This window comes from Lutjanus erythropterus, chromosome 20, assembly GCF_056507025.1.
Source record: "Lutjanus erythropterus isolate fLutEry1 chromosome 20, fLutEry1.hap2, whole genome shotgun sequence".
Taxonomy (NCBI): Eukaryota; Metazoa; Chordata; class Actinopteri; order Lutjaniformes; family Lutjanidae; genus Lutjanus; species Lutjanus erythropterus.
The window spans coordinates 29,734,967-29,750,467 of NC_139336.1; the positions used below are offsets into that span (position 1 = coordinate 29,734,967).

Below are 15,501 nucleotides of genomic sequence, written 5' to 3' on the forward strand. Positions count from 1 at the left end.
TCAAAGTTCTTCTGGTTATTTCACAAGAAAAAAAAAAATCTGTATTTCTGCTCTGCAGTGGGGATGTTTCTTGTGTTGCCATCACTCATAATCGAATCTGATATTTATGCATGAACATTAATTGGCAAAAAATACTGTCAAGTTTTTGCAACCTGGGATGATATGATTTCATGGGCTGGACCACAATGAGGCAGAAAAGGATTTTAATAATTCAATATTCATAAATATGTTGTCATTTGTGGGTGGCATGGTGGTGCAGTCACCTCACACCAAGAAGGTTCTGAGTTTGAATCCTGCAGCAGGCTGGGGGGCTGAGGAGTTTATGGCAGGGGCAGGACCTTTCCGTGTGGAGTTTGCATGCTCTCCTCGTGTCCACATGGGTTTTCTCACCCAAAGCCAAGGTCTGGCCCCCCTGCAACCCTGCGAAAAATCAGTGTGTCAAGGTAATTTCTTATTATTACACAACACAGTGTGGCACAACAAAAAGAAAGCTTCAGTTCTGTCATATTACACAAATATGACATATATACAGATATTTAAAAATAGAATCAGAAATACTTTACTGATCCCCTGGGGGTAAACTGCTCATGTCACAGATGCTCCCATTCAAGAACAGAAAAATGTATTGCACAGAGCAATTAGAAGAAAAAATATAAAAATATAAAACAAGGCGTGTAAAAATATATGTAAAAATATGCACAATGACAAAATGGCAATAATAGATAGAACAAAATATATACACAAATATGTATGACAAATCTACCAGTTGAATCATTGCACTGTTCAGTTATTGCACAGGATTATTGCAGTCAGTCAGCAGTGAACTGCTGCAGTTTAAATATGTAATAATTACGGGGTTAGAGCTGTTCACAGGGGTGAAACAGTCCAAGGGTCAGTCAGGGGGAGGAGTTGTACTGTTTGATGGCCGCAGACAGGAAAGACTTCCTGTGGTGCTCTGTGGTGCATCTTGGGGGAAGGAGTCTCTCTGTTATGACCCCAAGTTGGGCTAGGGGATGAGGGGTGCAACATTAAATAAATTTACCCGGGAGAAAAAGGAAGGAAGGAGAACTGAGAAAAAAAAATGTAAACAAAGGTTCTTTTATTAATAAAGTGTGTCAAATTAAGTTAACAAATTAAACTAACAAAAGGGTTAACTTAACCTACTAAATTAACACACACACCCACACACCCACACACACCCCCACACACCCACACACACCCCCACACCCCCCCCCCACACACACACACACCCACACCCACCCACACACACACACACCCCCACCCACCCACACACACACACACACACACACACACACACACACACACCCACCCCCACCCACCCACACCCACACCCACACCCACCCCCACCCACCCACCCACCCACCCACCCACACACACACACACACACACACACACGCACACGCACGCACGCACGCACACACACGCGCTAGCCAAGGAGGCTAACAAGAACACAACACAGAAAACAGTGCCTTTGCTAGCCGGCGGGACTAGCAAAGCACATGAGGGCGCCCAAACGAGTGCCCTTGCCAACCATGGAGGTAACAAGGCACATGAAACACAAAGACAAGTGACTTCACTAGCTGAGTACACTAGTGCACTAGTCGACCACCACGAGTAGTCCTACCTGCTGCTGCAGGATTAGACTACAGACTACCAGACTGTAGTCTGCCGAAGGGCCCTCCGGCCCTGACATGTGGACTTCTGTCCACCAAATCGCCCACTGGCCCTGAATGGCTGCACTCTTCAGGCTTTTAAGCACCAGGTCCTGATTGCAGATCAGCTGCACCTGATGCCAATCACTGCAATCTGCAAGGAGGGGGGTGGGGGCAGAACCTGGGCACAGGAGGGCACAGCACCACACAGACACTGTGGCACGTAACACTCTCACTGAAAGTCCTCTTGTGCCTGACCAGCACACTGAAGAGTGGGTGTGAGACATTGTCCGTAGTGTAGTCTGTAGACAATAAGATATAGGATTTATTTCTATACAGATACATATACACCCAATGAATAGTTGTAGCTGTAGTTGTGGTTGTAGTATGGTTTTTGAATTTGCTTGTTGCGTCCTCTGTAAGATGTGGGCACAACAGTGTCTGATTTTTCTGTTGCTTGGACATCCTGAGTCCTGTTTCATCTATAATGTTTTCCTGGCTGGACGTTAGCCAGGAGCAGCATGTGCCGCTGTTGCCATGGCAATACACACAGTATGAATAAATACAGACATGTCTGATATGTTATAAAACAGTTGTAGACATTTTGTGCAGGACAGAGATGTTACTTTTAAGTCACATAATAAAGCAATTAATTCATAATAAAAAAAGCATCACTGTCTGCACACAGATGCCCTTTTTTCTAATTTATTTTTGCTCCTACCCCTCATACTGCCACTGGCTGGGTGTGGATGCAGGTGAGACAAAGGTGAGGTAAAACACCAAAAAGGATATAAAACAGTGCTTTTATTCTTTAAACATTTTGAAAAAAAAATAATAAAACAAAAAATACATTATTGGAATATATATATGAAATGTGTTTTCACATGTAAATCTCACTCACTCTTTCTTCACTTTCACTGCTCTCACGCATAAGCAACTCCCCGGCACGTGACGTCATTTTGGGGGCGGGGTCGTGCGTTTTTATGGCTTATTTGCGCAATACCTCACTTCCTCAGCAGCCAGCTGCCATTGCTGTGTTGTACGAGGAAAGAGGGGAGGGAGACAGTGGCAAAGAACGAGAGAAGAAGGGGGAGGGAGTGACAGAGAAGCGGAGCGGCTGAAGAAAAGGAGAAAAAAGAGGGAGTTGTGTCTGGAGGAGATCAGTGTGAAAGGGGAGCCGCGTAACGGGAGGAAGCAGCCAGGCTCGGAGGAGGCAAGCAGCAGCAGCAGCAGCGGCTCCATGGCTCAGTCGGCTGCTAACGGTGTGGACCAGGATCTGGCCAGCAAGAGGCTGCACTCAAGGTAGGACCCGAGGGGGGTAACGTCGGCAGACAGGGGGTGGGGAGAGGGGGGGATCAGAGCCTGTCCTTGAATGTCTGTCAGGGAGGGAGCGGCCGCAGGGACAGAGACGAGGCAGAATCAGAGAATAACAGACGCTGCCAGCTCAGCTTTTGCTCACCGAGGAGGAGCCAGGCGGGCAGGCAGGCGGAACTTGACCAGGCAGCTTTCACTTGATTTAAAAGCTCAGGACCCAGCAGCCACAGTTCAGAGCCAGAGCCCAGATCCAAGCCTCATTCCTGGCTCGGGTCAGCGAGCTGCTGTGGCTGGAATGTACAGACTGAGAGGAGCCTCAGAAGATGTGGATGTAGAGAGAGGGGTGTGTGTGTGTGAGGGGGGTGGACACACCGTCTGTGTCCCAGGTTGGACACTTTGACAGCACACATGGCTTTGGTTTTATAAACGTGCCAGGTGGGTGCAGAATGAAGCCAGACGTGCTGCTGCAGTCAGGAGTTCACACTGATAAAACCTGCACACATGCATCGTGTGGGATGTTTGAATCTGTCACAATGTTTCACTTTAACCCTCTTATTTGCATCCTCGGTCTGTGTGATAACCATGTTCCCACTCATTTGCAAAGTTTCTGTCGTTTCCTTGCTCACAACTATCTGTATTATTATTTACATGTCATAACAAAGTAAGTACTTTTAACTGCCTGCCTAATAACTAATATGCAGTAATTCACTGTGGTTATGTAGTTTTTACAAAACATAGATAACAAATGAACATTGTACCATACTTTTATGGTGCGTACTGCCAAGGCTTTATTATAAATATTTTTTCAGTGAATCGATTACTTGTTGCTTTAAACTGCAGAAAATATTGAAAAATGCCTGTTGTAGTATAAGAAAATATATTGTTTTATCAGACAGTCAAAAACCCATTTAAATCCCTATCCCATTTAAAGGGACAGTTCGCCCAAAAAACAAAACAAACAAACAAACATATTTTTCCTCTTACCTGTACTGCTATTTATCCATCTAAATCAGTGTTTCTCAAACTTTTTTTCTTGGGATCCACTTCTTAAAAATGACATCCCATCACAACCCAATTCACAATGAATGGGAATAAATAAATGTTCCTGACCATTTTTGCTGCCATTCCCACAGGACCTTATGATATTTTGACCCGTGTTATTGAAATATACGCCTGTTTAAATACTTTATAATTAAGTAATAAATGTGTCTAGGCTGACAGGTCATGTCATTGTTTTTATTTCATCTCATCAGGAAAACAATCTAAGACATTTTAGCCTAAATATATCAATGAAACTAAGTAAATGCATTTAGGTGGAATTAACAGGCTCTATTTTTACCTCTCTCATCAGTAAAAAAATATGAAGACAGAATAAAGATATAAATGTTAAATTTGCAGAATTTCTTCCATTGTCATTTATTTATGTGGCGACCCAAATAAAATCTCCCAGGTCACGACCCAGTCCCTGAAAATGACTGATCTAGATTGTTTGAGCTGGCAAGTTTCAGAGGACTTGTCTGTCTTTTCTCCAATATAATGAAAAAAAAAAAAGATAAATAAATTAATAAAAAAAAAATCGACAGAAATGTCTCTTTCCAGAAATCATGACCTAGTTACTCAGATAATTCACAGACCTTGTCCTGAGCAGTTTCATGTAGGAACTATTTTCTTTCTACCTAATGCAAACCGTATCACAGCATGGGTGAAAGACTGGTGCTCATAACAGCACAGGATGCAAACATTAATGCCATCTAACTGATAATTAGATACCACTCATCAGATTTGGTGACGAGGGGCTGTTTTCTATTTTGACATTTCGAAAATTATGAATCACTCTAGCGATGATTCTATTAGGATAATCCCACATCTTTGTTGGATCAGTCAAGTAGAAGTAATCATTTGCACCACCCACTGATTATGCAAACACTTCAGGAAATGATGCATCCAACAGCTGCATGGTAACATTTTCCAGAGAAACAGATAAAAGGCAGAGCTGCAGGTCGGATCAAGGCAGTATAGAAGGTGTAGTCGTGTATTGTATCATCCAGTGTCTGTCACACACAGAGGACTGCTGGGAATGTTAATAACTGTTGAGTTGTGAAGTGACATTCATCGGTGGGGTTGGCACGTCCCCGACAAAGACGCGCTCACACACATTCACTTAAACACACGCACACATACACAGACACACAAAGATAAGTACATAGAGTGACTGGTTATGATCATATGGCCACGTCTACCCTCTGATTGCTTTCTCTCTATTTCACAAACAGATAAAGTCAACACATGACCTTTATACAATGAGGGCCGAAGATACGTCTGTGTGTTTATGCTTTTGTAGCTTGTGTGGAAACCCGACGAGCCACAAAAGGATATTATATATGGGGTCTGTGTCAACAAACAGTTCCTGTAAAATGTTTTTTTTTTATGTTAGGTTGGTTTCAAATATTAATTGTATTTGTTGGATGTTGCCAAAGTGAAAAGGCTACGGATAGAAACTTCATCAGATGTCGATTCTCCTGTCCTTATTTAGTGTTATCGATTACAGTCAATAGATCTGTGTCCTGTTCCTTACAGAGACCATCAAGGATTTTAGGATGCTACTGCTTGTGAAGAGTGCGGAAATGATTTTTCAGTACTGAAGACTTTTAAAGCAACATTTAAATAAATTGACACAACACTGCTGCAAACCTCCACTTTGTCAATTCTGAATATCACAAAATTCTGGGAATATTACGGCTGTTCTTCACTCTTATTTACTCTTCGTTTTTCCTCGGGTGACACAGGATGGTACTGCCCCAGACACCAGGGTTAAGAGAAACTGAATCACAGAAAAAAAAGGCTGTTTTACAAGAGAATCAGACAAAAGAAGGAGACAGCTCTGCTCTAACCGAAAGAGACACGCAGTGCAAGAGGAAAAAACATTCCTCGAGAGTTTCTCTTTGGTTTCCCTGACAACTAGCCGTGGCACTCTGTAATTATGGCTGGATTACTACTCAGAGCACAGAGTTTCTTAGTAAGGCCAAGAATAACGGGGACAGTAGTGCAGAAACCCTGAATATGGAATAAGAATTCATGAATAAAGGACAAAAAAAATGTAAAAGAAGATAATCGGTAGTTGCAGCCCTATTATAAACCCTTGATTATAACATGATGCGTTGAAATCAGTTGACAGAATGTTATATTGCTTTCTATCCAGAAAAAAACACACTTCCCCCCAATTTACATCCCAATATGGTGGCGATGTTGATGTAATGCAGCAACATGAGTCCCAGACTCATAGAAATTAAGTTTCCAATTATATAAAACAAAGCAGGCAGTTTGCATGATTGATTATTCTGCTTAATGTGTTTTTCTGTTGGTGGTTTCATCGAAAAAGATGTTAGGCCTGTCTGGTAAAACTGACCACAAGGTGACTGATGTATTTTGATCGATTGTTTTATTCAACCAGCAGCTGCAAAAACCCAAACTTATTCGGTTTACCGTCATATATTACATACAAAGAAAATATTTTAGAAGCTAGATCTAGCAAATGTTGTGTTGTCATTTTTGCTTAAAAAGTAGAATAAAGGCTCATGCACACCTTCAGTTTCTTGCAGACAGGCAGGTGTGAGGAGAATCAGAGAAGGAAGACCAAAACATTGTATCCCTGTTTAAAGGACAGTGTTAACTTCATTCACTGTATCCTCCAGGCTACTTGAAATGCACATGATCTGTTTTTAGAGCTCACAGCATTGCCCCAAATCTTGTTTTACATCTCACTGTCTTTCAGAAAGGAAAAACTGCAGTATCATCCACAGCCTACAGTATGTGAAAAGGGGTACAGTACCATTTATGGACAGAAAGTGATGGATAGATTTTGCTGACGATGCTCCTCCCAGGCCTTAACCTCATCCGGCTAATGCAGCCGAGTTACTGTGCTTCTCTTTGGTTTATCAGCTCTAATGACGCGTCAAACTCCCATCTTACATCTGAGCAAACTTATATTTCACCAGACTTCATTTGACATTTCATATTTTTCACAGAGGTTTAGTTTCAGTAGTCATTCTGAAAAGCTGAATCACGATACTGGGGTTTTCATTTCACATCCTCACCTAAATGGGTATAATCTGCTACTGTGCTGCTCCCCAAACTTACTTACCAAACTGTTAGATGCCCAAACTTCATGCTTAAATGTGTCTTCCTCTTTTTATCTTTTTCAGAATAACCTTTCTAGGGCAGAAGAGCGTGAATGAACAGTGTTGAACATTGTTCAAAGAATGCTGTTTTCTACTGAAAGAACAAACATGGCAAAGTTCATCTCACACACGACAGCGTAACTTGCTCCCTGAAACCTGTCCAATATGTTACATGTACGCTGTGCTGCCATGGTAACCGCACTGGGAGACTGTCTCCCTCAGACCACAGGCAGGCTATTATGGGATGAGTGTATCCCAAACAGACCAATTAGAGCGGTAATCAGAGGAGAGAATGGCAGACTGTACTGCACAGATCCATTCTTACACCGACCACAAAGATGGCAAGAATGAAAGTCACTTTGAAAGTCACAACCCTCTTGTGGAGAATAATGCCTTTTTTTTACTTGGTCTCGTTGTCTATTTGTCCATAATTTCTTTTTGTTTTTCACTCTTGGTAATTTTTCCTTTTATACCTCTCTCTGTCTGCCTGTCAGTTAGCCCTCAAGCTAGCTCTCGTGCAGTCCTTTTAGTTTACTGGCTTTGATCAAGATGTTGTGATGATATATTGTGGCCTCTGAGTTTACAACCGCACAGCTTAAGTTATTTATTTTACCATGTAGCCAGGCTTTCTTGAGTCTACACCCTCTTTCCACAATATGTCTTACAACTCAGGGTTTTACAAGTCAGTTGTGGTCTCCAGAGGCCCCTGAAGCATCTGCAGCTGGACAGTGTGTCTTCCCGAACCATTTTCATCCCCAGTTGTCGAATACTGGCGCATTTGTCATCCCACTCACGGTCTCATACTAATGCATGTGGTACCTTTAGTGTCTAACTCTAAACGTCAAACCACAGAGATTAATTTTGGTGTAAAAACTGTATACGAGGCTGCCAGAAAGCCTTTTAAACACACGATTAACGTTGCAGGTAGGTTTAGCACCAAAACTACCTGGTTAGGTTTAGGAAAAGGCCATGGTTCGGGTTAAAATATGTTACACAGATCACCTGACGTAAATGAGGCAAGTCATGCACGAAATGTTATGTAACTTAAAACTTTAGATTATGCTGACTTTTGGTTTCACACAGAGGACATGAGCAATGCGCCGATGTCCTCACAAAGTCTCAGTATCTACATGTGATTGGATAGATGCTAGTTTCTCTCCTACCTCCTTGGAAACAGTTCAGCTTGTTCTGTTGTATCTGTCCTGCGCTCCTCCCATCAGGCACTGCACAAGACACAGTCCAGACCAATCATGAAAATTCTCTTCAAGGCCCTTGGTTTATATCCTCCAGTTTTTGTCAGTCAGAGTTGATTCTGTGAACGAAGGAGAAAACATCTCATTTGCTTCTGGAGTGCATGTGAGCTTCCTGAGGAACCTTGTGCTTCAGCATCAGAAATAATTGAAGTAGAAGAGGAAGAGTCTTTACAGCTGTTAGGTTAACTACACTTGGTGTCTTCTACATTATGCATGAGGTTGCTCAGACATAAACATATTCCCTTTGTGATCTTTTGTAACTACATTGACTGTGTACCTTTCATCCCTCTGGCTACTGCTATTAGTGCCTGCTTCACTTTCCTGTTCTACAAGTTTGTGGGCACTTCTTTGATGATCTGGTTACTGTTATTATCAACATTTCTGTGTATTTTCCCAGTGAAGGGTTTCACAGCTCCAGCAGAAGCAGTTGTTGTTATTTTAAGTCCGTCTTGTTTAATGTCAAGGAGATGACCTTGCACGTTGTAAAGGACTCTTATCTACTGTGGTAACCAGTTCCATCCACCTTTCCAGAATGGTGACTTTCATCTGTTATTGCCAGCCCACCTGAAAGATGTTTGGTGTGCCGTCGCCCGAGGGCTTGGATATGTTGCTCCAACAACAGCAAGATTTATGTGTTATGAGCAAAGAAGACAGTTTGGTCTCTTCAGGCCACCTTTTGAATGAGGATTCAGATGGCCTATGTTTATTTTTAACCTCAAAATTGTACAGTTGTTAAAATTCAGCTCCTCTAGTAGTTGTAGTTTTATGACTTGATAGGAAAAAAAAAACATGTTGCAATTCAGTGGTAAAGCGATGTTGAAATCTTAAGACTTATGCCTCTAGGGTTAGTCTTTGTCTTGGGGGAGGGGGGGCTCAGTTTTCCTTAGATAGGCGGGGGGCTCCAAGGAAAAAAAGGCTGGGAACCACTGATGTAGGCTATGTGATGAGACACAGGTGTTAAATTCCTTGGACTAGCCAGTAACAGACATTTCTGTCTGGTTACATTGTTCATCATCAGTTTCACAACTGACGGCTGCAATATAAAACGATATACACTGGGATAAAGGATTTCTTTCCCATATCGCCCACTGAGAGGAGAGTCATAAAAGCAACGAGGAAAACAAAATGCAAAAAACCATCTGGTAGACATTTTCATTTCCAGCTATTTTTTTTGTCCGATCAAAGAGGATATTCATCTCTCCAGTTATGATCTCAACCTGCAGTATCAGCGTCTGTTTTGGAGAGGTCAGCACATTAGTCTGTTTTGCAGATGAAGGTCAGCAAAGCTAAAAGCCACAAGGATATTTCTGGAAGCACGCAAACTAGTGGCTTCTCCCCAAGAGGAATAAAATACTCCATTAATTCTGATATTGTGATAATCTCATTGAATTAGTTAACTTTGTAATTTTTTTTTCACACCACCTTAGTTCAATAGGTCTTTTCCCTTTTGAGTTCTGTTGAAGCCTGTGAAGGATGCATGGAGAAGCACACTAAAACCCGACATATCTTCACTGTCTTCACCGAGTCTCTAAATAGTGTCCAAACATGATTATAGGCACATTTTACAGGGATCATAGAAGGGAAGTGAAGTCGATATAGTTCAGGATAAATTCAAATTGGCAGCAAAATCTGTATTATTCCTTCTCTTTTCTGTTTATTTTGATCTGAGGCTGATTGACAGCATTTCCTTGGGTAATGGCAGAAAACACACGGGTTTAATTTAATAAAATGATTAGTGGCTGCACGGACCTGGGTATTGTGTGTGCTGTTGTGGCTTACTGACCTACCTAAATGGAGCACAGCAGCCATTGTTAATGTTATTATGTACACCTGTGGACAACCTCTGCCATCTGTGCCGGTACACATACGTTGTTTCCATGACCTTACACAGTGTTCGCAGTCACGGGAGGTGAAGGGTGAGCAGCACATTTGGGGGGCAGCAGCTTCAGTGCTGTTTTTCTGCACAGGATGTGTTCAGGTACAGTATAGAGTGTAGGTCACCAGTGTTCTGGCAGTGTAAAAATGTGCTTCAGGTCTTGTTTACCACTTTTCAGTGCATTTTCACCAACATTGCTGTGAGTTGCATGGAAATAAAGGGCAGATAATAGTACATGAACTGAAGAGGTTTGGGATCCACAAAGCTAAACTCACCGTTATCAATCCAGTAATGATTTACTAGATTAAGATCTGCATGCAGTAGTTGCTAGATTATTTGTTGTGTAATCAAAATAAGACAATTGCTGATTTTCTTTTTACCAAGAAAAACATGAACATGAATAAAAAGTTCTCGTTTGTGCATTTTTATTTTTAGAGAAACTAAGTGAAAACATATGCACTCACATAACATTTACAGGTCAAGTAAGGTACCTCCTCTTTACTCACAGTCTTATTTGTCTTGGCTGCTGACCTAATACTGTTTCTGCCAATGTCAGCAGATACTTGGATTAGTCTTGGCCAATCAGTGCGCTGTGTGTATTCTACCAAGGAGGTTGCAGGTCCTTGGATTAGCAATTGTCTCTCGCTCATCCTTCCTCTGTCTCTCACTGTGGCTGCGGTCACGCTTAGAAGTACTGCACTCTTTTTTGTCATCAGCGATTGTCCCCCTTGCTCCCACCCAGAATGTTCCCCATATTGCGCCCTCCCTCTTTTAAAGCGTGCCCTGTAATGATGGCAAGAGAGAACAATGGATTTAACTATCACAGCTGAGGACAGGTTGAAGAGGATCAAAGGAGAGGACACATTTCTGTTGGGGATAGTAAGACCTCACTCACATAACATCAGTGGACACCTCAACTTTCTTGACTAAATTCAGATGGATTAGTAAAGCATGCAAACTGTAGACTTTTAAACAAACAGTCGCGACCGGAAGTGTTTTTTCCACTGTATTTTCTGCAACTCCCTCCTGGCTGGTTCGACTATGGGAGTGGAGGGTTCACCATTCAGTTTTTGGAACGTTCTCAAGGACCTGAACAGCAGATGTGATTCTTGGCCGGTGCTGGAGTCTCTATAGAAATTCCAGTTGAACTGCATCACGGTTTGCTGCATTCTTATGGAGTAATTCCATGCACAATATGGACGTGGAGACTGGAAATTTCGTCTCATTGAGCCACATCAGCTGACATCGCTAAATGTCTCAGCATTGCATTGTCGGTGATAAGTGCATGCATGAATGAACTGCAATCTCTACATAAAGAGTTGCTCATTTCTAATTTTTCTGACATAGCTAGTCTTGTTAAGCCTCGACCTCATGGCTTCTGAGCCTTGTCCTTTGACTGGAGCGGAGAGAGCGATGTGTAGACTGGTCCACCATGGACCCCGGCCACAAGCTATGCTAAGGCCTCTGCACTTGGAGCTACAGGTGTATGTGGACAAAACGCGAACCAAGCAAAAACACAGGTACTGAAAAGGAACAGTTCTGTGGTTATTTTGTTGCTGGGCATGCAAGGTTTTGTGAAACAGCTGAGCTTGGAGAGCATATCGATCCTCAGTCATGACAAGTTGAGCAAAGTTGACTCTGTTGGTAATTTAAATTACTGTTAATTACTTCAGAGAAAGAAGATTGTTTGCCAGTTATTTTCATAATTTTTGCTGTGTGCATTTGCTGTTCTTTATTATCTTTTATGATGGTAAATGAAGAGTTCTGGACTGTTATTTGAACAAAAGAAGAAATTCTAAGATGTAAGTTGCCAGTTGATTTCACCAAGCATGGCACGTCTGCGATGCTGAGATGTTGCTGGTGAAATCACAAACACTGTGTAGAATGGCTGCAATCAGCTCCAGCTGACATGGCGCAGCCGTAATGTGACGTAGCCGCATCTGGTGGAATTTTTGAATTTTAGCGACTAAATCATTAATCAATTAATTGTGAAAATAATCAGCAGATTAAACAAGGAAAACAAAATCTTTAGTGGAAGCCTTAAATTATTTGTTACAATAAATCTTCCTGGCACAAGCAGGGAGACAGAGGAGACATTTGCATAAACATTTTTATAAGATTACAAAATGACTACAAAACACAAAAAGGCTTGTGCTGAGTAAATGAGCCCGTCCTCACCGGAAAAACATCTGTCTAATTCATATGCACAAGCAGCTTATTTCGACTCATGTTTCCGTTTGTTGTTAGATGGCGCCCGCTAGTAGGCATAGTACAGGAGAAATATAAAGAGCGAGACACAAACACAGGACTGTCACCCAGGAGACCAGGGGTTTGAGTCCTATTTTACTTGAGTTACCAAAGTTTTGTTATGTACTGACGTAATTTGTGTCACCTCTGTCAAGAGACATACGTAATGTAGTTAAAGTACTCTCCATTGGTAATATATATCATTTTAGGAGTAATTTACCATCAATCTATCCTGTCCTGTAGGTATGAGGATTTGTTGGAGTAAATTTAGAGTAAAAGACAACCAACATTACAGTGCATCAAAGAAGTGAGTTTAGTGCAAAGTGAAATGATGTAAACATGTCTGTGTCCCTGTCATAATCATGTGTGGTGATGAATTGCAGCGTTGCAATATGAAGAAAAGGCATTAAAATAAAGAAATAAGCAGTGTTAACAGGGATTAAATAACTGACATACATACTTTATGCAGTGACAGGGAGTGTCTCTTAAATTTGTTCATGAAACAAATGAACACTTTGAATTTTCTTCTAAACCTGCAGGTGAAGCTGCTGCACATATGGCACACATCGCTTTACTATACTTTTGAATGGTGCCATTTGTAAAACAGATTAGATTCGAGGATAATCCTTGCTTAACTCTGCACTCTAGTACCTTATCTGGAATTTAGAGCTTCAACGAAATTGGTTGGTCTTTAGTTTATCCTGGATTATACAATGATTCTGGGGTGTATACTTTCTGGATATCACTCACTGACGAGGCCTTGGTGTGCAACACACTTTTGGCTTGAAATGTCTTCAAATTTGCTTGAAATGTCCCCTTAATAAGAAGGGAGTTGTTAACAGACACAAAATTAATATTCCTTTTACATTCCCTGAGTCAGCGTCATTGATCCAGCAGTTGTCATGGTAACTAAAGCATTGTATAAGTGGTAGGAAGACTCCTCTTGACTTTGCTTTTGATAGTTATTTCTGGAACATGTTGCTTCTATTATATTTAAGCTTAGAAAAGTAAGGAAGCAGAGATACGGCTTGGATCATCACAGGAATGACTGACAGTATTGATTTTGCTGATTTCTCCACCATGTGAACAATATACGCTATTTAATTACACTTCTATTATTTCACATAAAGCATTAGTATGCACAAAATGCAAGGCTGATTTTAAAGCCATACACTAAGCCATGTCTATAAATTAGACTCTAAAAAACAGGCTGTGCAGTAATAAGTGAAAAGTGCAACACCTTTTCAAGGTGCTTCCCTCAGAGCCTTAGACACAGTTGCTACGGCAACAGTCCACAGATATGGCTACATATCTAGTTGTCATGGCGATACTTGCAAATTGTTTCTCACCGTGAGACGATGTTGCACTGCTACTGTAATAAGTGTCCACATTACTAACCATTGTTCTCTGGATGATAGTGCTCGTGTGTTAATACTGTGTAAACCTGTGTGTGCGCCACCTAGGATGGAGGCGTCCTGCTTGGAGTTGGCCCTGGAGGGAGAGCGGCTGTGCAAGGCCGGGGACTTTAAAGGGGGAACAGCGTTTTTTGAGGCAGCCGTGCAGGTCGGCACAGAAGACCTGAAGACCCTCAGTGCCATCTACAGCCAGCTGGGTAACGCCTACTTCTACCTCAAGGAGTACGGCAAAGCCCTGGAATACCACAGACACGACCTTACTTTGGCCAGGTGAGCATAACTACTGCACGTTAAATGGTGGTGTCAAGTTGCCACTACCTGTTTTGAGCTCTTCAGAGTTTTGCGTGAGTAGGTGCAGGAACAAACTTTCTGTAACTAAACTACTGTTTCACCTGCATGCTATTCCCTCAGAGGAAAACCTTGTCAATGATCTGTTTTATTTAATAAGATAAACTTTAGTGTTTAATCATTTTTATTGCAGCAAACTGGGATTGTCAAGCAGACGGTCTGACCGACACTGGGTGGTTCAAACATGATGGAACTCAAGTATAGTTTGTGAGGCACTGAATGCATCCTTTTTTGTTTGCGTCGGTTGCTTAAAGCATTAAAGCCATTAACATAGAGCACAGTATGTCTGCATACTAAAGGAACTTGGAAAATGGGATTAATATAAACTGTAAGGATTCTGATGATTAACTTGAAGGTGTTTTTTGACTTTACATTGATAATAATGGACTGTGATAGAGGTGTGTCTTGCTTCCAGTTACGTAAGTTTTTGATCTAGCTTAAAGGGACGGTTCACCCCAAATCAAACATGCAGTCTTGCAGAGTTTTGGATATATCATATTTTGGATAATACAGCGGAGCTAGATGGCACTTGGTTACATTTCAAATTCAACAGCAATGTCTCTTTACTCCACAGACTTTGTCATAAGCAGTATCATGTAGGAACTGTTTTCTAGTTTGCTAGCACGCCATTAATGTTTACGTCTCTGCAGCCATTAGCAGATGCACGCTTCCTTCTGCACAGTGATAACGTTAGTGGGTGTAGTTTGGTAGAAAGAAAATAGTTCTGAGGTGAAACTACTCGCAAAAAGCTCTGTGGATTATCTTTAGCAACCAGGTCATGATTTCTGGAAAGAGACGTTTTGATTTTGGGTTTCACTTTCCCTTATATTGAGGTCAGTCTGCATAACAGAAAAAAATACAACGAATGAGAACACAGAAATTCCACTGTGGCCGTCTATGAAGTCTAATTATAGTTCAGTTAAAAAGGAATCCTCTTTATTTTGTTCTGGTGATGGGTTCAGCTAATAAAAAGAGCTTTGGAGCTGGATTATAGTTGTTCATATCACTAAACTCAGTTTATTCATGCCATTCTGTATATACTGTATGTAAAGAGTGACAACTAATGATGCTGCTATTAGATGTACAGATAGTCTCAGAAGAGAAGGATTCAAGTTACCATCCCACACAGATTTACTTTACAAGATGCGTAAAGAGCATCAGGGATTTCATTATGTTGACACTGAGTTAGATAAGGAA

General features: G+C 41.5%; 1 protein-coding gene across 1 annotated transcript in view; it reads left to right on the forward strand.

Moving 5' to 3' along the window:
- The first annotated feature begins 2,699 nt into the window (after positions 1-2,699).
- gpsm1b (G protein signaling modulator 1b) overlaps positions 2,700-15,501 on the forward strand; it is a 31,215-nt gene continuing 18,413 nt past the window's right edge. Inside the window, exons 1-2 of the mRNA XM_084745975.1 lie at positions 2,700-2,975; positions 14,005-14,226. Coding sequence (XP_084602101.1) covers positions 2,914-2,975; positions 14,005-14,226 — 284 coding nt within the window. The 5' untranslated portion in view covers positions 2,700-2,913. The remainder of the gene's footprint in view (positions 2,976-14,004; positions 14,227-15,501) is intronic.